Source organism: Pseudorca crassidens, chromosome 1 (genome assembly GCF_039906515.1).
Source record: "Pseudorca crassidens isolate mPseCra1 chromosome 1, mPseCra1.hap1, whole genome shotgun sequence".
Taxonomy (NCBI): Eukaryota; Metazoa; Chordata; class Mammalia; order Artiodactyla; family Delphinidae; genus Pseudorca; species Pseudorca crassidens.
This window is the reverse complement of record NC_090296.1, coordinates 3,132,066-3,155,324: the sequence shown is the minus strand read 5'-3', so window position 1 is coordinate 3,155,324 and position 23,259 is coordinate 3,132,066. Positions and strand designations below refer to the sequence as shown.

The 23,259-nt window shown below is 47.8% G+C and overlaps 1 protein-coding gene across 4 annotated transcripts in view; it reads right to left on the bottom strand.

The window, feature by feature from the left end:
• Positions 1 to 23,259, bottom strand: part of CDC42BPB (CDC42 binding protein kinase beta) — a 114,384-nt gene that overhangs the window by 65,556 nt on the left and 25,569 nt on the right. For all 4 annotated transcript variants that reach the window (XR_010939874.1, XM_067722755.1, XM_067722892.1 and 1 more), the window contains exon 2: positions 4,378 to 4,469. Coding sequence is in view for 3 of the 4 variants with exons in the window: in XM_067722755.1 (XP_067578856.1) it covers positions 4,378 to 4,469 (92 nt within the window). In the remaining variant the exon portion in view is untranslated. The remainder of the gene's footprint in view (positions 1 to 4,377; positions 4,470 to 23,259) is intronic.

Here is a 23,259-nt window from a genome sequence, read left to right as displayed (position 1 = left end):
AGTTGTTAACCTTTGAGGAAAATAATGAAATTCTGAAAATGACGAGCCTCATGAATGATCCAGATCTCGCTGGAAATGAGACGCAGAACACAGGAAATTTGATTTCTTTACAAGAGGCCTATTAGGGCACAGACCATTTCCAGAAAACACGCAAGATGGCTCTGATAAAATACGTAGAAGGAAAAAGAATGTATCTGTCCATGGAAAACACGTATCAAACCAAGAATATGTAGACAAGGACTTCCCTGGTGGCGCAGTGGTTAAGAATCTGCCTCTCAAAGCAGCACACAAGGTTTCGATTCCTGGTCCGGGAAGTTCCCACATGCTGCAGAGCAACTAAGCCCGTGCGCCACAACTACTGAAGCCCGTGCGCCTAGAGCTCGTGCTCTGCAACAAGAGAAGCCACCGCAATGAGAAGCCCGTGTACCACAATCAAGACCCAACGCAGCCAAAACAAAAGAATAAGTAGACAAGTAAAATTTAATGTAAAAAAACCAAAAACAACAAACCTTCTCTATTGTACAACGACCTATAAAAGAAATAATTTTTAGAGAATCTTGTTTGGTTTACCAGAAGCTTCTTCCTAGCCAAAAACTTAGTCTGAATTCCTTCAAAGAGAGATGATAATCCTACAAATCTCCCCAAAATTAGACACTTAAGTAAAGAAATACAAATCAAAGTAATTTTACAAAACATTAAAAAGTGATTCTGGAACACAACAATTAAGTATAATACCTGATGCCAGCCCAGATCCAGTACAAGAGGGAAAAGGTAAAACAAAGAACATCACTGGGCCAAGCTGGTATAAGACAGCAGACTGGACAAAGTGTTCTATCAGTTCTCAATTTGAGTTTATGAACTGTGGCTATGTCAAAGACCATCCCTATCAGAACAGGAACTAAAGTATTAGGGGTAGAGGGTCTTGCTTGACGTAAGCAACTTATCCACAGTGGTTCAGTAAAAATTATACACACACACACATACACACACACGGAGGGAGGGAGGGAGCAAGCTCAAGGGAGAGCAGCACAGCTATAATATGATCAAGAAAATGTGATAAAATGCTAACAAAAGGGAATTTGGGTAAAGGGTTAGACTGTTTTTGAACCATTGTATTCATACAACTGTTCTGTTAATTTGAAACCGTTTCTAAACAAAGCTTTCAAAGCTTTGTTTCTTTAAGTCATTCTAGGAACAAGAGAGACGGCAGGGCACAGTGTCTGGACACACAGGCCTTGGGTCACGCAGGTGGGGTTCAAGTGGTGCCCCACAGCCCGCCCTGGGGCCAGGCCCCCCGCTCCGGGCTTGACTTCTCATCTTGCCAGTGGGCCAGCAGTGTAGCCAGTGGCCGCAAGGCTTCCAGGGGCTCGAGGCCGGGGTTGCCCGGCACGCAGTCATCTGCGGGGGGCTGCTGTCACGCCGAAAGCATAGCCCTGGGCACCGCACCCCGGTAGCTGAGGAACGAGCCTCCAGAAGGGTGCCAGGGTCTTAGGAACTTCCTGGGCCACTGTCCCCGAGACGCTGAGGGGAGGACGAAGGTGTTCTCAAAGCCACTGTGCTCCAGAAAAAGGGCAATGCCCCAGGACTCCAATCCTTGTTTGAATAATAATCTAGAAACGTTTTGCTAAACTCCGCTGAGGTAAGCGTTTCATACACTCCCCTCAAATTGGACTCCGTGAGCTCTTTCTCAGGGGCAGGGCTCTTGAGCAGCCCGTGCCGTGGCCTCAGCAGCACAGGTACACACACCTGTGCACCAAGGCGGGGGCGCACACAGACTCTCACCCTTCCCTGGCCTGCCATTCAATCAGAACTGTATGTGAAGAACACCCTGGACGCAACAATGATTAAGGGTATCCTCACTTCTGTGACCCACTTGGTGCTGTCAGAGACAGAGAGGCTGCAGTTGGCTGCATTTCAGGTACGTGATTACGAGACTATCCCAGGGAGGCAGCGCGGTGGCGGCAATACAAGCCACAGAGCCCGGAATTCTAGTGGCAGGAAGGCTGGCGCTCGTGTGCAGGGGACCCAGAATGGCCACGGGGCCAGAGCAGTTGGGCAAGGAGGGCTGGCGTGCTGAGCGCAGGCCACAGGGCCCAGGGAGAGATGATGGAGGGAGGGGGGAGGGAATGCACAAAGCAGCTGCTAAAGCCTGGAGAGGGAGCAAAGGCAAAGGGGGGGCTCCGAGAACACGTTCTCTTCATGTGGGAAGAGCTAAAAAGTGATCGATGTTATCTTCTTTAAACTCAGGAACTGAGTTTCACATCAAGTCCTTTGGCAAAGAAGAGCACTAAAAGTAACCGCCGGCTGTTCTGACACAACAACGCTCTCTCCTGTGCTTTCTTTTTTCCTCCCAAAGGCCGCCCGGCTCCTGCCCTGGAGTCTCTCCCTGCCCCTGGCCCCCAACACCCTAACGGGCTCGCTGTCACTGCGGAGCTCCGCATGGGCCTGGGCCTTGCTCGGCGCTGTGTCCAGCAGCCCGGCACAACTCCTGGTACAAGGGGGCCGGTCGGTGAAAGCATATAGCGAATTGAATTGGGTTTAGCTTTCAAAGTCTTTCTCTTTCTTCTCACTGAGCAACAACAAAAACCCTCCCTTACCTCATCACATCGTAACTAGAGCTCAGAGATCTGTTATTTCTATGCAGAACTCAATTTTTTCCCTGTTGGCGGCCATCGGGAGAGTGGCCACCTGGGGAAGGGTGGGGCTTACAGGAGGTGGAGGCTCTGGAAAGAAACAGGAAGGAACTTTCTAGGGAATAGAAATGCTCTATATAGACTGGGGTGCTGCTTACACAGGTGTAGACATCTGTCATAACTCAAACCATACACCTAGATCTGTGCGTTTTACATGTAAGTATACCTTAATATTTAAAAACAAAAACCCGGGCTTCCCTGGTGGTGCAGTGGTTGAGAGTCCGCCTGCCGATGCAGGGGACATGGGTTCGTGCCCCGGTCTGGGAAGATCCCACATGCCGCGGAGCGGCTGGGCCTGTGAGCCATGGCCGCTGAGCCCGCGTGTCCGGAGGCTGTGCTCCGCAACGGGAGAGGCCACAACAGTGAGAGGCCCGCGTACCGGAAAAAACCCCAACAACCTCCCTATCCCGTCCCAGCCCAGAGCTGAATCCGGTCGGGGAGTCCTGGATCCAGGGTCATTCCGAGGTCAGCCTGGGAGGAGATGCCGTCCCAGCGGACAAGGCTGCCACCAAAGCAGCCCCCCCGGGGCGCTACTTCCCCTCTATCCACTCCTTGGTGAGATTCGCTCTTAGGAGTGGGCTGGGGAAGGGGTGGGTATGAAGACCAGGCTGCGTGAGGGAGAGGAGGGTATGAGGACGAGAGACGGGGCTCGCCACAGAGCGTGGGGCTGGGGTCTGATCTGAGGCCAGGGCAGTTTCCAAGGAAGAAATGAGGGCACAACACACAACCGCCCACATTCACTCAGGCAGGCCAGAGCTTTCTCACTCGAGTATTTTGAAAGCATTTTCGTAGGAATGTTTTCTTTTGGTGTATTCTACTGAAGCCCTGCAAATAAAGCAGGGCTGTCATCAAGTGCTGGTAGCAGAAGAGTCACCAAAAATACTGAGATGTTTTCAAAGACAGATCACAGGCCTGGTTTCCACTCATGAGCTACTTCAGAACAAAGCAGCTATCTTGTTAAATTCCTGCTTTGCTTTTTTCCACGTATATTTTGCCCAATATGAAGTGTACACCGTGCACAACAAATGCTGTCTCCCACTCTGCAGCACTTTAGAGTCACGTCCAGCAGGGCTGTGTTGGACAGAGCACACGCGCTGCTGGACATGACACAGAGCATCTCATTAACCCACACGCGCAGCTCCGCAGCCTGGGAGTGCCACAGGCCAAACCTAAGGAGAGGAGTTAATGTAGTTCAGTTAAGCGCCTGTAAACACACCCGGCAGGCTGGGCCAGAGCCGGCAGGAGGGACAGCAGCTCCAGGCGGAGCTGGGGGGAGCTGCAGGGCGGGTCACCCGGTGCACAAGCTGTTCTCCTCCAAACACGGGGCGGGACTCACAATCGCATGAGGACTGTAGGCAAGCTACGAACGATGAGCACCACTCTGATGCGACCCTTCTTGTATTTTTTTGAAAACCGCTGCCAACACTTTTTTTTGACTGACAAACGGATGTTTTTAAAAACTTATCTGTCAGAAAGAACCATTTTGGTCAAGACAATTTTCAGGGTAATTCACCAGTCACCAGCTTTTGTTTTTTCTCTCCTTAACTCTATCTTTCAGATTTTATCCACCAAGAACTCTCCAAATGATACCAATAATTACCTCGTCCCAAAATCAATGTACAGGACCCTAAAACTGCTAGATGAGAGCTGCTAGGCAAAATGAACAAAAATAAGTTTATCTTACCTCACCAAAAGCACCTCTTCCGATTACTTTAATTATTTCGAAGTCTTCTCGATGAAGTTGCATTTCCTTCACCAGTTGTGTAAATGGTTTAGCTACAAATTAAAAAAAGTAAAATTAACAACTTACTCTAAAAAGTTGACGATAAAAATTTAATTGATTGGGGCATTCCATTAAGTTATACTTTCTTTAGAAAATACTTTTTAAATGAATGAATACTTTTTAAGACACTTAACATCTGTAAAGTCATTAACATTTGGAAAGTCGGTATTTATGCCCAATTAATGTGGATGTTCATACTGGCACCTGTATTTCAGTATCTGTTATAACAAATACCATCACAACAAAGATCCCCTAGAAAAATCCTGAAAGCTGAGCTCTCCCCACTGGGCACCCGTCTGCTCTGCAGGGCGGCACAGGCACCGGCTCACCAGGTCCGTGAGTTCTGGGCACCACCTGCCGGCTCTCAGGGCCACAGGGCAGCTGGGGGCGGGACACAAGGCGTTCTCGGCGACAACGGGCAACCACCCTTGAGAGACGCGCGGAGCCCCTGACGGTAACGGGGGCCGGGCTGGGAGCAGCATCTGACACCGCTCCCACGAGGTCAGCACACACGTTCTTGAAATTCATTCCATGACCATCCACATTTTAGGAAGAAGAAAACTAAGCCAACTTTTCTGTGGAAAGTGGACTGGGTTGGACAGTGTCTCCCCAAAACCTGTGAATGCGACCTGATTTGGAAGTGGGGTCTCTGCAGATGTAATCAAGTTAGGACGAAGTCACAAACAGGAATGGGGTGGGCTCTAAGTCCAGCATGACTGGCGTCTGCGTAAAAGTGAGAGATCTGGATCAGAGACACAGAGAGGGGAACAGTCACGCGAAGATGGGGGCACGGATTCGAGTGATTCGGTTACAAGCAAGGAGCGCCAAAGACTGCTGCCACCACCAAAGGCTCAAAGAGACAGGGACAGACTCCGTCCAGAGCCTTCAGGAGGGGCATGGCCCTGCTGACACCCTCAGGGACAGACTCTGTCCAGAGCCTTCAGGAGGGGCATGGCCCTGCTGACACCCTCAGGGACAGACTCTGTCCAGAGCCTTCAGGAGGGGCATGGCCCTGCTGACACCTCGACTCTGGACTTCTGGCCTCAAGAACTGTGAGAGAGAAGAAAAGTCTCTGCGACCTTACGCCCCCAGTTGGTGGTAATTAGTCACAGCAGCCCCAGGACCAGAAGCCCCGCGCTGTGAGACTCCAGCAGCACCCGCGCGCTGGCCACCCGCGCTCCGTCTAGCAGCCGCTCCGCTACATCTCCTGCACCTTTCTCCTCTTTTCACCTTCAGATCTAAATCCCTATGTTTATGCCAACTTTTATTTGTTCTCTACGGATCTTTTTCAAATCCTCCACGATGACAGCTTCACAACATTCCCATGGCGGGGGCGGGGGAATTGGGCAAAATGTACCAGGGCTCTTTCTGCGTTGTTTCTTATAACTACACGTGCATCTACAATTATCTCCCCCAAACCTGCAATCTGGTACTTTCTGGGCTTCTAACTGAGCTCCATATTATGAATCTAACTCCAAATTTTTTTTTCTTAAATAGTTGCTTAGTACCACCAAGGTTTGACCACCATGGTTCACTGATCCAAGGAGCAAAAGCCAGAGCACCTATTAACAGGCACCAAGAACGGTAACTACCCATTGGCACAGAGATTAGGGAACAGAACACACAGGCCCTGAATTATTTAGGGCGGGGGGGGGGGGAAGCCAGGCTAAAGAAAACCCTTGAGCTAGAACTTAAAGGTCACTTATGGTTCACCTTTCTTCCAAATATCACCTAAAATACCCATTCCCAAAAATCCTCATGGAAATACACTCTAAACAGCCCCTGGAGCTCACAATCTCTCTTGGCATCTTCTGGGGGAACCAAACGGTACCTTCCACTTTACTGTGAAGAAACACAACCCCAACAAACCACCCCCAGGCCAGCGAGTGTGGGAAGGAGATGGTGCCGCTCTGCCCACCTGTGGAGGACCCACGCCACAGTCACACTTGCTACACTGCCGAAACACTCACTCTGGCAGGGGTTCAACACAGCATTCTGGACGCTTCTACAAAAACCCCAAAGATTCACAAAACCTGCTGGCCAGTGTTTTAAACGTGCAAATCAAACAGCAATTTCCATGGAAATTAAAGAAAATTCCACCCATAATTGTGCCATGAACCACTTTAACTTCACATGCTCCCATTCCAGCCCCTGACCGTAGACACGGTCAATGTTTATATAGCCATTTTTGTGTATTCTGCTTTTATCTCATTTCTTACATTTTTCATGTTTCTATACCACTCAACTAACATTTTAACAGTTGCATAATATTTCACTAAGTTGACACACCAACAATTTATAATTGTGTCTACTGAATGGAGAGGTTAAATTTTTTTTAAATTATTTTCTTATGGTGAATAAATCTGCAATGAACTTTTCATGCACACAGATTTTTTACTATTTTAAATTAATTTTGAGGATGAAACTCCAGGACTCTCCAAAGGGCACTAACATTCTATCTGGTTCCTAACCTGCCTTCCAAGCTGCATCTCCTGAGTCACACCCCCCTCACAGCCACACACCGACATCTCGTCTTCCTTTGAAATCAGCAGTTCTCTGATGCCTGTGAGGCGGTGTTCTCCCATATCCGGCTGTGCCCTGTGATGTTAATTATCCATTCATGACACTTGCTCATTAATCACATCTTGATGTTTTTTAATCAACTGTGTAAGAGCTTTACTTTGGCTCTCTTACACGTAACAGCTGTAAACACTACTCCTCCATTCTGTTGCCTCTTTTCATCTGAACTATACTATTTTTATTTTATAGCAATTATTACTTCCAATAAAAGTATCATTTTTAACAAAATCAAATTCATTTTTCCTTTGTCATTTTCTTATTAAGGCTTAGAAAGTCATGACTCGTTAACAATCTGACTGTCAATCCTATTTTTGGTCAAACGGCTTTTTAAAATAGTCAACCCATTATTCATCTGCTGTTTAGAGTATGTTGGAGCACGGTGTGAAGTGTTTATCTTATTTCTAGTGGTAGCGATCTGTGTGTATGTAAGTGGTCCAACGATACGCTATCCAGTTCTGTTTACTCCTGCCCTACTTGGCAGGAGGAGGCCCAGGGAAAAGCCCTGGCTCCCTTCCATTCAGGAGTCAAGTCCTAAGTGGGACACCTGGTCGCCATGCCATCTTAGGAAAGTCATCTGCTCCTCTGTGACTAAATTTTCTTATCCCTAAAATAGGCAAAAAGTCCCTCCTCCCACCTCAGTGAGGGCTGAGGCAGAGAAGCGCGAAGTCCCTTGTGGCGGATGAGACCTGGCTAGCTTCCTCTTCATCTTTTCTTTCCACATCAACTGTCTTACCTGATGTTCCTCGACAAGTTTTCCTCTTACTCTTTTTATAGAACCTGTTTCTGTCGCTTATGCATTTTACACAGCCCTGTACAATTTCCCTGAAGTGTATGAACACGGATTTATCGGGGGCAGTCTGATAAACGGGGGAAGAACTATGCAAACACCCCAATGAAAGCTTGGAAAGACAAAGAAAGTAAGTCAAGCAACAGGAGATCAACTACGTGAACAAAACCTCATGTTTAAAAGTAGACGGCACTAAAGAGGAGCCAGAAGGGAAGCATTAGCCTTGAAAAATGTTAAATATTTTCAAACAGTTCTGAGGACACAGTAAAAATACTGTAGCGCTATGTAAAAATCATTAAGATTGCATTAGCTAGAACCAGAATAGAGAATTAAATCACAGCAGCAGACCACCCTGCGAACCACACAAGTACTGAGAGGCCATGAAATCACTCTGACAGGAAGGACTTACACCCATGAAAAGGAGAAAGAGTGACATTTCAAATGGGGTGTCAATCAGTGTCAACACAAGTACAAGGTGACCCCACCATACGGACTGGGTAGAGTCAACAGACAGAAACCACACCAGTTATTTGAAGAAAATGTAACAGAAAGGACTGTTACCTAGGTAACCAAGAAAGTTGAAAGGGGGTATTTCCCTGGCGGTCCGGTGGTTAAGACTTCGCCTTCCAATGCAGGGGGTGAGGGTTCGATTTCTGGTCGACCCCCCCGGTCAGGAAGCTAGGATCCCACATGCCCAGCGGCCAAAAGACCAAAACGTAAAACAGAAGCAATACTGTAAGAAATTCAATACAGACTTAAAAAAAAAAAAAGTTAAAAGGGAGCACTGGATTATCATGAGACAGCAGGTGCAAGAAGCAAATGCTAGGCTTAGGATTGGGGAACCAAAGGCAGAAGCTGGGATTTGTGAAACCTGGGGAAGGGCCCCGCCCAGCTGAAACTCTGAGGCTCGGCTGCTGCTGCCGTTTACTGGGGTCTCTAAGCACAAAGGCTGCGACCTAAGGGCTGGGACCCAGGGAGCTGAGAGGGGCACTCGCCAGCTGATGCTGGGGTCTCTGCAAGTGTGGGAAAATGCCCAAACCGGGACCAGCTGCCCACTACCAGAAGACACTTCCTGCCAGGAGGAGGCTGGCTGCTAAGGTGCCACAGAGGAGGGAAGCTGGCAGGAAGCTGCAAGGCCCACCCCCCCACACACACCCGCCTCCCTCTAGCACCTCCTTTAGGCAGAGCCCAACGGGAACAGGGGTCGGAGCCCAAACTGGGTGACGCTGGACGCTGGGGTAAGGAGGACGTCCATCGGGGACAGGAGATTGTTACATACAGAAGGACTGATCACATCAGTAAACAGGTTCAGGATAACGGGGGCCAGCTTCCTCACTGTCAGAAAAGGGAGTTACGAAAAAGGGAGAACAGACCCTACAGCACTGAATTAGAAGTGGAGGCATCAGTGTGAGCTCGTGGTTTTCAGTATGTGGACGCAGAAAAGATGCAGACATAAATGGGTGTGTACATACATATGGAAGCCCTAGCTCTGCCTCTGGAGAGGGCCAGGAGGCGGCAACACCCCAGCAGCAAGAAGCATCACTAGTGACAGATCTTGGTTTCTAAATACCATTCTCCAGCTAAGGGACCAGGACACCTCCATCAAGTCCAGAGGTGGGTCAGGAAAGCGCAGGTCAGCCTGGAACATCTTCTTGTGCCCGAAAATAAGAAAGCGCTCAAAGAATGGGAGTGAGGGCTTCTCTGGTGGTGCAGTGGCTGAGAGTCTGCCTGCTGATGCAGGGGACACGGGTTCATGCCCCGGTCTGGGAAGATCCCACGTGTCGCGGAGCGGCTGCGCCCCTGAGCCATGGCCACTGAGCCTGCGCGACCAGAGCCTGTGCTCCTCAACAGGAGAGGCCACAACAGTGAGAGGCCCGCATACCGCAAAAAAATAAATAAATAAAATAAAAAGAATGGGAGTGAATCAAAATAAATACGGATAGTCACAGATTATCCAGCCCACTAAATAAAACAAAAGCAGGAGTACACACTGATATTAAATAAATCAATATTAAAATATCTGATGAGAAATGGGATATTTACATAGCTTCAAAGTACATCCAAACGAAATACTTGTTGATCAAACAGAGGAAACAGTGCCTTCGCGGTGCACTCTGGCAGACGTTACCTAAACCAAGAGATCAGAGTGATGTGATCAGGGTGAGACTGTATGCCACCCCAAAGGACGCAATGAGAAAAACACAGTGTCACCTCTGTGATTTTCCTGGCAAAGTTATAAAAGCTGAATTTAATCATGAGGAAACGGGAGGAAAACCTGAATTGAAGAGATATTCTACAAAATGACTGGCCCGCAACGGTTTCAGTCATGAAAGTCAGGAGAGGCCAGAGTCCCCACAGAAGGGAGAGAGGAAGACAGCACGGAAGTCGAGTGAGCGTTGGTTCTCAGGCTCCTCTGCTACGAGAGAACAGCAGACTGGGGCTGGGGTGATCCCTTGCTAGCTCTGTGTCAATGTCATATTCCTGACTTGGGGCTAGAGACCAGCCAGGGCTGCAGGAAATACACACCAAACTTTCAGCAGGGAGGGGGACCATGCAGGCAACTTACTCTCAGCTCCTCGAGGCACTTCTTTATACTGTTATTTGCAACTTTTCTGTAAGTTTGAACCTGTTTCCAAACAAGTGTTTAACCTCTTTTTAAAGATCATCTGTCGCTATTTGGAAAGCAGGCCATGAGGGCAAGCATGGAAGGAGAGCTGGGGGACGCCGCTTCCCACAGGAGGTAAGCGGGGCTCGGGGTGTCGGGCCTGGAGCCCCGAGGAGGCCGCGTCCGGTTTCCCTCTGGAGGTGCAGTCACCTGCGACGTGGGTGAAGCAAGAGGAGACTCCAGGATGACTGCTGGGTTTCCAGCCTGGGCAACGTGATGAGTGGGTGCCACTTACTCACGTGGAAAGACCCAGGGATGATCGGGTGGGGAAGGAGACACTTCACAGTTACTGCTGCAGAGCCTGAGACAGGGAACAGACCAAACTGATTTTTCTCACAAGATTCTACTGCTGTTTCACGTTTTCAAAAAAGTATCCCTTCAGAACAGCCAGCTGACCTGGGGGTGGGTGGGAGGGGAGAACCAGTCTCTGTGGCTAGGAAATTGGAGCTAGAGCTTACTGGGAGGAAGCAGGGCAGTAGCACTTGAAAAGCATAAATGCTCCTCCACTAAGCCCAGAGCTTGCAATGCTCCTCAGAATACAAAATGTTATCGGCAAAATTTTATGAATTATATCCACTGGGGTGCAACACAGCTTGTCATGCACTCTTAAAACATTCAGGATGCAAAGCAAAACCACAGCAACCAAAACACCATTAGGGATTCATTTTAAACATCATTTATATTAAGATTAGAAGACAGACATTATGGGTAGCTTGAAGAAAACAGATCAGCTGTAATGCTTAAAATAACGTTTGCTTTTCATGGTGATAATGAACTGGTAGTTTCGGAAGTAAGACAACATCACTATTCTAAATTTTAGAAAGAGTAAAATGACCTCTACTTCCCACGCCCTCAACAAAAGCTGCCGAGTCAGCAAACACTGACTGGGCCCCCAAGTGCGCCAGCACCGGGACGCTACGCTGAGGACAGACGGGCACTGCCGCCCTCCGGCTCAGAGAAGCGGGCACAGGCCGACTGGCTGGCCCTGCGGGGCTCTGCACTCCAGCGACTGCCGGGGTTGACACCCACTCGGAGTCCTGCACCACACACACCCTGACCTGCAGCTGCAGCCTCAGACCATTCCCCAAGCCCCCAGCCCCATCCCCGTCCCTTCGATGCAGACCACCATCGCTCCCCTGCTCCTGCAGCTGGCCTCCTGCACCCACTCGCCGCCTCTCCAGCCCTCCAGCCCCACGGCACCATCTCCTCCAAAACCAACACAATCCCATCACTCCCCTGCTGACGATTCCTCAAGTTTTGCATGGCTCTTCGATAGCATCTAAATGCTCACAGAGCTTGCTGCATGCCTGGGTCCTGCCTGCCTCCCCCTGCCCCGCGTCGCCCCTGTGCTCCCCTCAATCCCACCACACCTGTCTTTCAGCTATGCAGGCCCTCGCTCAACCCTGGGTGGAATAGCACCCCCCCGCCCCCATCTCCCCAACCATCTGCTACTGTCCTCGGGGTCCCTGGCTCCAGCCAGGTGACTAGGTCAGGAGCCTGCTAGCCTTCTGATAAGTGAGCCTCGCACGTGTATTTGCTCACTGCCATCTTCCCCGCTGGACTGGAGGGCCCAGGAAGGCACGGTCTACCTCCACCTGGTAAACCGCTGCCCCGCAAGCCCCGACACAAACAGGGAACACAAAAGGGAACGCAGTAAGCACAGCTGACTCAACAACCATCCTCAACCACCAGTCATCAGGAAAGGTTACTTTCTCCACTGGGAGGGCTTTTATTTTTTTCTAAGGTAAGAATATATTCAAAAACTTGGGTTATTTCCCACCAAAAGAAGACTGAATAAAGCTTTAGCCCTTTGATAGCTAAACTTTAATTAGGAGAAAATTTTCCTAATCTCTTCATTCTTCTACAACCCAAGATTGTCCCCTATAAAATTTCTCTTGATGCCCTAAAAGGCAATGAATCAATCAACCAATCAAGGGCAACCACCTGTAAGTATGAGGTCCCAACTGCAAGGGAAAACTGGGAGCCCAGTGTTCCCTTTAAACAGGAAAAAGCTTTGCCAGGAAGGACTGGGGGTGGAGGGAGGATCTCCAGCTGAAAGTGACTGAAAACAGTTGTGAAATGAGAAACTGACTGCTCCCCCCCACCTTTGGTTTGTTTATCAAGAGAGGAAATAAGATCAGACAGGCTGGAAGGAGTGCCCGGGAGGGGCCCCGTCAGGAAAGAGGACTGTGTCACAGGGCAGCAGCCCAAGGGCAGCGGGAAGCCTGCTCAGCCCGCCCCGCTCTGCCTGTGCCCTGCGTGGCCTCCCCCTCCCCCCGGACCTGGGCGTCACCCAGCCTCTCTCCTGACATGGCCTCAGCCCCTTGGCAATCACACATGGAGAACTGGAAACGGTCTTTCAGATTATCCAGTCCAAACAGTACATTTACTAATGAGGAAATGGGAGCCCAACGGCCAAATGACATGCAGAGGACACGAGGGGCAACTCTCCTCCCTCCGGAGTGAACAGCAGCTCCGATCCTGGGAAGTTCCCCCCGCCCCCCCCATGATGGAGACCCTCTGCTGCCTGTAGCAACTACCCCCCACCCCCCGCTGGCTGGGTACAGTGACGGGCAGCTCTGCAAGGCGTCTCGTGTAGGGGAGGAGAGGCCGGCACAGTACCCCAAGGACCCGGGAGTGTGGCCACAGGCAGGACAATAAAGCAGACAGACATGAACTCAGCCCCTGCTGAGCACCCACGGCATGAACTCCCCACGGGCCCGGGAATACAGGGCAAGGGCCAGGTCTTGATCCAGCACGTGGCAGGAAAAGCAAACACTTCCACCAGTCCCAGTTTTGAAGGAGTTCATAGTTCAAAAATGGCTTGAAATCTGTTCTCACAGTTCAGATCACTGATACACCTATGGAAGAATAACACCTACCATAAAGTTTTTGAAAAATGTGCTTAAATTACATTAAATGGGTTTTACTTGTTTTAATAACTAAGATTTTTTGTTAAATGACAGAATACGATCCTTCATAGGGAGCCCGTCACAAATCTTTCTCAATATGAATCAGTTTGAGAAAGCTGAATCTTCCAAGAAGCCCTATTAACTCCCAAATAAAGTTCTCCAAGCACGAACTCTTCCACATAAGCTGATAACCACGAACTATAATGCTGTGAAGTGAACAAACACTGATTTTAACTTAATGAGATTTAAGATTTTAGAGGACTGAAAAGGAAGCCCTTATATGTGTATGTATAGCTGATTCACTTTGTTATAAAGCAGAAACTAACACACCATTGGAAAGCAATTATACTCCAATAAAGATGTTTAAAAAAAAAACAAAGACAGAAAGAAAAGGAAGCCCTTTAATACTGTGACTCAGAAGACAAGTAAGGTGCAGACTGAGTCAGTGAAAATCTGAGAAGCTGGGGTGGGGAACGGGTGAGGAGGCTGTACTGAGTCAACAGTAAACCAGAAGTCTCATTCCAACAGCCTGCTGTCACGTGAAGGCGGTTAACCTTCCTAGACCCCGCGTGGGGACCGAGCCAGGGGTCAGTCACGTGTTCCTTCATCTTTGCCTCCACTCCATAGTTGATCGATTGCTTTTCTCAATTCCTTTTCATTTGGTCCATCTTGCTTTGTCATTACTGAAATAAAATTCTATTGCCTCACTACTGGGTATCACTTAGAACTGTCTGCCTTCCTGCCTGAGAGTGGCACGTCCCACTTGAAGCCTCTGATCAAGGAGGTAGTGACCCAGAGACAGCGGGTCTCCCCCACAAGCTGCCATGGCACTGCCCTTTGGGATTCCTTTGTCAAAGCAAAGAACCTGTGTAAAGTGAGTGACCTTCACAGCACACGTCTCTTTTCTAAAGCCAATTCCCGGGGCTTCCCTGGTGGCGCAGTGGTTACGAATCCGCCTGCCAATGCAGGGGACACGGGTTCAATCCCTGGTCCAGGAAGATCCCACATACTGCGGAGCAACTAAGCCCGTGCGCCACAACTACTGAGCCTGAGCTCTAGAGCCCGCAAGCCACAACAAGAGAAGCCACTGCAGTGAGAAGCTCGTTCGCCACAACTAGAGAAAGCCCGAACGCAGCAACGAAGACCCAATGCAGCCAGAATAATAATAATAAAAAATAATAAAAGAAAGCCAACTCCCTTACTAATGTGAATACAAATATATGTTTTGTTAAAAAAAGAAAAAAAACCCCAGTGTACAATAGCACAATAGGAAAGAGCCAACACCGTCACATCCAGATTTCCTGCTACCCAAAGTACAGTGCTCCAAGGAAACCTTTCCTGAGCCAAACTGGAGTAAAGCAGTCACCTTAGGATAGACACATCTTTCTAACTGACGCACAGGGACAAAGCAGAGATGCTCTCAGACACAGTGCACAGCTCTGGGGAGATGCCGAGTGTGGTTCCCGGGGAGGGAGCCTGGCGGGGGCCCCTGTCACTGCTGAGGGTGCTGCCTCTATAATGGCACTCAGCAAAATAAACACTGACCGGTATTTTCACTCTTTGCCTTTTTTCCTAAAAGTGGAAATCGTCCTAGGATTTCTCTTGGTTGTCAAAAACAGGTAGGTCTTTCATAAAAGCGAACTGGCAGAAACCTAATTTTTGATGAGCAGGGGATACCTGTATACAAGTCACAAACATGCAATACAAGCACAAACAGATGACAACATTATGCCCTGATGTTCACAGCAACGAGACAGCTAGCCTCCAGGCCATTTCTTCTGTGCGTCACAGAGACGTCCTACATATGTATATTCTAAATTTAAGAAAAAGAAAAATCAAGGGTACAGCATGAATACTGGTTAGCAAACTGGCAGGGGAGGGACAAAGCTCCCCCAGGATCACTGTCCCGTTACTCAGCAGAAGGCACACTCGCATAGCCAGGTCCCCGTGTTAAGCCCACACACCCCCAAGCCACTGCGCGAGCCTGGCAGATTTCCCTGGCACCTCCAAGGCTGTCTCCTCACCCGCTGACTGAGAGTAACAGTGTTCCTCCAAGAAGTCACCGGCGGAGTACTAAATTAGATAGTCCCCATAAAGCTTTGAGCACCGTGCCCAGCATACAGTAAGTTCTCATTACACGGGAGCTACTGTCATTGTTACTGGATGACACTGTTTTCTAATCAGTTATTTATAAGTCATATTTAACAAGTAAACTATACCACCCCAAATTATCCTAGAATCCAGCTAAATTACCAACCAAGAAGGTACACTTGTTACAAACAAGCTCTACTGAGCAGGTTACACATAGATGACACCTGGGTAGCACTTAGTAACTTCCACTGAGTAGCCCTGTAAACCAAGCACCCCAAAAAGGGCCCCGTGCAGCCCGGGAGGAGGGTCTCTTCTGAGGAGGGTGTAACATAACCCACGAGCACGCCTTCCACAGCAGGGCTGCTCCTGGACCTGCTACATTAGTGGAGGGAGGGAAATTTTACCTGCAAGGTCCAGACGACCCCACAGTTTCCATTCTGCCTGCCCCATCCCTGGTGAATAAGCCATCACTGACCTTCCACTTTAACCAGCATTTCTACTGCTTCCCCCTCACGCCAGAGAGCAGCTGTGACTCGTGGAAGGCGTGGAACAGCGTTCTGACTGTTGTGATGACCTTCACGTTTCCACACACACGGCTACTTTTCTTCAGTGATGCCCCGCTTAAGAACTTCTTTATAAAGGTGAAACACAAAGGGTCAACTCAAGTGAAATTTCTGCCTGAGGCAGAGACTGTGATAGGCCCCCTCGGGCCAGGCCTTTAAGCTGCCTGCCCTCTGCTTCCCCAACTTGCCCAAAGGCTCGTCACTAATTACAGTACAGTGACTGGCAAAACACATGAGCTGAAGACACGCCTGAAGGACCACCATCAGATGTATCACACTATTGCTTCTGGAGAAAATGGGACAAAAACCTTTTTTTTTTTTTGCGGTACGCGGGCCTCTCACTGTTGTGGCCTCTCCCGTTGCGGAGCACAGGCTCCAGACACGCAGGCCTAGCGGCCATGGCTCACACAGGCCCAGCTGCTCTGCGGCATGTGGGATCTTCCTGGACTGGGGCACGAGCCTGCGTCTCCTGCATCGGCAGGCGGACTCTCAGCCACTGTGCCACCAGGGAAGCCCAGGACAAAAACCTTTTAAGAGATTCATATTTTTTTCTGTAGTAAGTAGAATTTTTGATGTAAGAGTTTTAGTTCTCTTTGTTTTGTCTGACCTCATTTTAATATGACAGGTAGAGGGCAAAGTCTACGCGGAGTGTGAATGTGGAACAGTAACTCACTGATATAGAGCATTTCCTAGTGTGTCCGCTGCTGAACCCAGCATTCAAGTGGCCACCAACAACAGGCCCTGAGTCTGCACTAGACATGAGCTACTTCTGCCATCCGCCCCCAGCGCCAGCCGCCCTGCAAGCTCGGCGGCATTACCCCCATCCTACGAGTGAGAAAACTGGAGCTGCACCCTGACCTTAGAGCTTCTTGAACCCAAAGCTGGCGTGGTGCCTCAGGCCTGTGTCTTCTCAGGGCACTGGGTCAGGTTTCTGGGACTGGTGGGGAATGCTGTCTCACCTTTCCGCGAGCAGCTTAGAAAGTGCTAAGGGCTCGTCAGAAGGGCCAGTTCTAGTCATCTTCCCGTAAGAGGTCATCTAAGCTACCGTGCTGCTTTGGGATTACACTAGCAAGACAGATATAAGGGGGGAAACGTTTTAGGTTTTTGTTACCCTCTAATGTACCCCATTCCAGAATTTAACCCAAAAAATGTTCGTCATTTAACAGAATCAGGGACATAGACAATAGACTGGCGGTTACCAAAGGGGAGGGGGGAGGGAGAGGGATGGACCGGGAGTTGGGATTAGCAGATGCAAACTGGTACATATAGAATGGATAAACAGCAAGGTCCTACTGTACAGCACAGGGAACTATATTCAATATCCTGTGATAAACCATAATGGAAAAGAATATGAAAAAGTATGTATATATATGTATAAATGAGTCACTTTGCTGTACAGCAGTAATTAACACAACACTGTAATTCAACTACACTTCAATAAAAAATAAATTAAAAAAATTTTTTTTCATAATTTAATATGGCAGCTTGTCTGTTTCTTTCACTCAATTTTCTACCAACGGAGAAGAACCCAATCATGGAGTGAAAAGATCTGGTAAATTATTGCTTCTTCTCGACTGGAACAATCACAGCTTCTTGTCCCTTTCAACACTGTTCAATTTTCTAGGGCCTTTCAGCCATCTCTGTAGTTTTTCTTCAAACCGGAAGTCTCCCACACCCTCTTCACTACACTGGTCTTCAAATGCAACAGTTCTGAAGAAATTTCACTTTAACATCTGGAATCATTCACCACAAGGGTGAATCCGAAAAGGCCCAGCTCCATGCGCAGGCAGAAGGTGAGGCTGGCTGGGCCTCGCCACGTCCGTCTGGCCCACTGGTGGGCGTGGCACCTGCTTGCTGGCTGGCATGATCCCCTTGCTGTAAGCAGTCTCATCTCACAGTGACCCTCTGGTTTGTCCTGCGGGAGGGCCCTGCCTTTTTCTCCATCTCTAACACGCCCTGCAAGACCTGAGGAATGCAGGCCTCCAGTCCAAGTTCAATTCAAACCTCACTTACTGAGGAAAGCCCGACTGGGCACCCCTACCAAGGCCGACTCCCTGCCATTCAGAGTTCCCTTGGCTTGGCAGAGGACAGGGACAGAAACACACTGAATACAGCACATGGAGAGCAAGGTAAGAGACATAAAGAATTTTAAGAAAAAAGCTGTATGGGTGAATTTTATGGTCTGTGAATTTTACCCCAATAAAGTTGTTAAAAGAGAGAGAAAAGAAACCAGCTGTGAGGGTATGAGGGAGGGAACTTACAATCTTTTTTGCTTTTTTGAAGGGAGATGTGAGGATAGAGGTAGAGGGGAAAACAAGTAAAAGCTCTGTAGGACACAGACCCACCTTCTAGAGAAATGGAAATAAAAACAAAAATAAACAAATGGGACCTAATGAAACTTAAAAGCTTTTGCACAGCAAAGGAAACCATAAACAAGACCAAAAGACAACCCTCAGAATGGGAGAAAATATTTGCAAATGAAGCAACTTACAAAGGATTAATCTCCAAAATTTATAAGCAGCTCATGCAGCTCAATAACAAAAAAACAAACAACCCAAATCCAAAAATGGGCAGAAGGACTAAATAGACATTTCTCCAAAGAAGATATACAGATTGCCAACAAACACACGAAAGAATGCTCAACATCAATAATCATTAGAGAAATGCAAATCAAAACTACAATGAGGTATCACCTCACACCAGTCAGAATGGCCATCATCAAAAAATCTACAAACAATAAATGCTGGAGAGGGTGTGGAGAAAAGGGAGCCCTCTTGCACTGCTGGTGGGAATGTGAACTGGTACAGCCACTATGGAGAACAGTATGGAGGTTCCTTAAAAAACTACAAATAGAACTATCTGTACATCCAAAAGAACACCATACGACCCAGCAATCCCACTACTGGGCATATACCCTGAGAAAACCATAATTCAAAAAGAGTCATGTACCAAAATGTTCACTGCAGCTCTATTTACAATAGCCAGGAGATGGAAGCAACCTATGTGTCCATCATCGGATGAATGGATAAAGAAGATGTGGCACATATATACAATGGAATATTATTACTCAGTCATAAAAAGAAACGAAATTTAGCTATTTGTAGTGAGGTGGATGGACCTAGAGTCTGTCATACAGAGTGAAGTAAGTCAGAAAGAGAAAGACAAATACCGTATGCTAACACATATATATGGAATCTAAGGGAAAAAAATGTCATGAAGAACCTAGGGGTAAGACTGGAATAAAGACACAGACCTACTAGAGAATGGACTTGAGGATATGGGGAGGGGGAAGGGTAAGGGTAAGCTGTGACAAAGTGAGAGAGTGGCATGGACATATATACACTACCAAACGTAAAATAGATAGCTAGTGGGAAGCAGCCGCATAGCACAGGGAGATCAGCTCGGTGCTTTGTGACCACCTAGAGGGGTGGGAGGGAGGGAGACGCAAGAGGGAAGAGATATGGGAACACATGTATATGAATAACTGATTGACTTTGTTATAAAGCAGAAAACTAACACACCACTGTAAAGCAATAATACTCCAATAAAGATGTTAAAAAAAAAAAAAAAAGCAACCCTAAAGTCCTGCTACTGTATTAGACAGGAAAAAGAGAAGGGGGGGAGGGAGGGAGGGAGGGAGGGAGGAAGACAGGTGCATGCACACATCCATCAGCAGAGATTTAGAAAGAGCAGCCTGAGCAAGCAGAGGCATGAAGAAGGGAGCCACAGAGCATCCGAAAGAACACCCAGTAGGGCTCGGCTGCAGTATAAATTACGTGTAGGGATGTGGAGAAAGATCTGGCCGTGAAAGTGGGACAAGCCAACGTGAACAAAGACACAGCATCTTTATCTCTTTTGGGGGCCAGAGCAAGGAACCCACGGATTTTGTACAGGGGTCTGATACAATGACTGGCATTTGTGTTAGCTGAATAAACGAATATGTGAAAGCATTTTGTAAACTGCAATCCTGTACATAAACGCTGTTGTCAATGATACAATGACTACCACCTAATCAATAAGGACCCAAAGGGCTTTATATACATGTTTCAAAATTATCAGAGTCAATTAAACAAATACTTATTACGTGACCACTGTTTGCAAGGAACTATTCTAGGCAGTAGGAATAAATCTGTGAACAAACAAAAATCCCTAACTTCATCAAGCTTACATTTTAGTGGAATAAGACAGAAAAGAAACAGTACATATAAGGAACAAATAGATTATACAGAAAATAGTAAACCCTTTGGATAAAAGGAAAAAAAGCAGGGAAACTGGGAGTGTGGTGGGGCAGGGAGGAGAGTTACAATTTACATGGTGACAGTGGTCTGAACAGTCAGATTCTGACTATATTTTGAAGGTGGAACCAACAGGATTTCCTGCTGGACTGGATGTACAGTGTGAGAATCATCCAAGGCGTTGGCCTCAGCAATTAGGAGGAGGGAGCTGCCAATGAGTGAGGTGGGGAAAGCAGGACGGGGCAGACTGCGGGGTGAGCTGCCGGTGTCCAGCAGATGCCCAGGAGGCAGCCGGCAGCCAGTGCACGAGTCTGGATTCTGGAGAGGAGCCCGGGCTGGGGCTGTGCGCTGGGGTTTCGGTACGCAGCTGCATTAGGGTCAGGAGCCTGGAAGAGGTCCCGCAGGGAGTTAGCAGAGTAGAGGAGGGGACCGAGGACTGAGCCCAGGGAGCTTCAGTAAGAGGATGGGGAGAAGAGAAGGAAGCAGCTGGGAGCCTGGGGGAACAGCCAGCACGGTGCGCAGGAAGCCAGGACTTCCGTCCTGACGCTGAGAATTAAGCAGTTTCTGCCATGTGGAGACCACAGGTGGCCTTGACAAGAGCAGCAGTTTTGAGGGAGTGGTGAGGGACGAAAGTCTGATTAGACTGAGTTTGAGAATGGGAGAGAGGGAGTGAAGACAGTGAGAACAGACAACTCTGAAGAGCTTTGCTGCTTTAAAAAATAATAATAAAAAGCATGGATTAGATGTTTGAATTCATTTTCACCAAATGTTTTGTTAAAAAACAACTGGACTTCCCTGGTGGTCCAGTGGTTAGGACTCCACGCTTCCACTGCCAAGGGCGAGGGTTCAGTCCCTTGGGGCGGAGGGGGGGGACTGAGATCCCCCAAGCCGCAACCCCACTCATTTTGGAATGGAGGGGAAGTCGATCTATTCCAAACCTGTGCTCACATCACACTGATCAACTAGCCCAACAGCACAGGGAGGGGGAGGCGGAGGGGATGAGTATTACCGACATCTCAGAGGTTGTAAACAAGAAGGTCACTTTCACTGGATTAGATGCTAACAATAAACCATGACTCTAGGGTTACAAAGATAAATGTCTCAAGATTCAATAAGCAATCCACAGAATACAGCTATTCTTTAAAATGAACATCGGACTTCCCTGGCAGTCCAGTGGTTAAGACTCCAAGCTTCCAATGCAGCAGGTGCGGGTTCGATCCCTGGTTGGAGAACTAAGATCCCACGTGTGGAGGCCAAAAAGTAAATGAAATAAACAAAATTAAAATGAACGTAATGGCACTGGATACTTTTACGGCTAGGCCACTTCGCTTGGCGGAGTCACTCCCCTGATGGGCCTGCTCACCTGCATCAGGCTCCCTCCCCATGTACCCTCACTAGCACTTTGTTACTGTGGGGGGGTGTGGAATTAGTGATTTTACTCAATGGTTTTTCTTCAGTTTTTCCAGATTTTTCTCTACTGAATTTTGAGTAAAAACTCTGATAAATAAATATATTGATAAACATACAGACTGCCTTATCAAATCAACTACTGGGATTATACACATATATATTTTAATAATACACAGATTTCACAACATGCCAAACTGAAGTATTTAAAACCATCTATGATACCAGAGCATGGCTTTTTGCTAGTTCAGCAATACAGTAACACGGCCATCTAGAGATGGTTTTATGATTCCAAATCCTACTTGCTAACTAAATAGGTATCTAGGAAACTTTGTACATGACCAGTCTCACCCTCAGCATTCTGAGTTACTTTAAAGACAAAAAGCAGTACACAGTGCATTCTGTGGTTACAGATGACGCCCTGCAAGTCAGCTGGGCAGGGCCCTGCACACACCCAGCGCTGAGACGGGGACGCCCTTGGAGGACTAGGCCGTCACCAGGAGGAGGGACTGGGAAATGAGCTTAGCTGCGGTGCAGAGCAGGAAGAGAAATCCCTGAGTTCCTCACCCCTTCCCAGCACAAAGCCAGACCCGGGGACCCCCTCGCACACACTTACAACTGGGCTGTGACCCCTGGGGGCAAGAAGGAGGGCGTGAGCAGCGGCAAGGAAGGGGATGTCTACAACTCTTCCTCCAAGAATGCCTCAGATTTACAAGGCCTGTTGGATTGAGGCTGAGGGGCAAAAAGGAGCTCAAAGCTTCGCCCCTGGAATCCTGTAACAGAGTGGGTCCTCGTTTACTCTTCCTGGCCCGACTCGCAAGTCTGAGCTTGCTGGCACAGTTCTAGAAGACACTGGTCCCGAGGCCTTTAACAAAGGACACTAATAGAAACTGTATCTAGGAAGGAAATGGCAACTCAGTAGGGAGTGGGGAGAGCAAAATAAGAAAGTAAGAAGTTTGCAAATCATCAGCAAATTAGTACATTCAAAGGAAGGCAACTTATTTTCAGTAGTCAGTAATTTGGAGGAATTTTTAGCAAGCGAAAATATTCACCAACATTCTGTTATGATTAAATCAAACTTGTGCCATGGTTCAATTTAGGAAACCTAAGAAGTTAGGATCTTGACTTAATACTTTAAATTTGTCTTTTACTCTCTTTTCCACCCCAAATATTTGATAAAATTATCACCACTTTCTGAACATCTACATATGTGTCAGGAATGTCATATAATAGTTTCTAAAACCTACAGGATAGATATTATCTGCTTTGGATAAATAAGCAAACTGAGAAAACACAAAGCCCAAGTTCATATAAATGCTTGGTATTTTTATTCCCTTGTTATTTATCTTTATTTCCACATACGTGACTTCACATTTCTTATAAAATTTAAAATTTTCAATTTTAAAAAACAAGGGAAAAAATTAACTCCACTTATTCTTCTTCTTGTTCTTAATCATCATCAAGTCGGCAATATAATTTTGTGTGCCATTGCTGCGAATTCAGAAGAGCCTGGTTTTCTTTCTGCACAGGAAAATAACAGCTG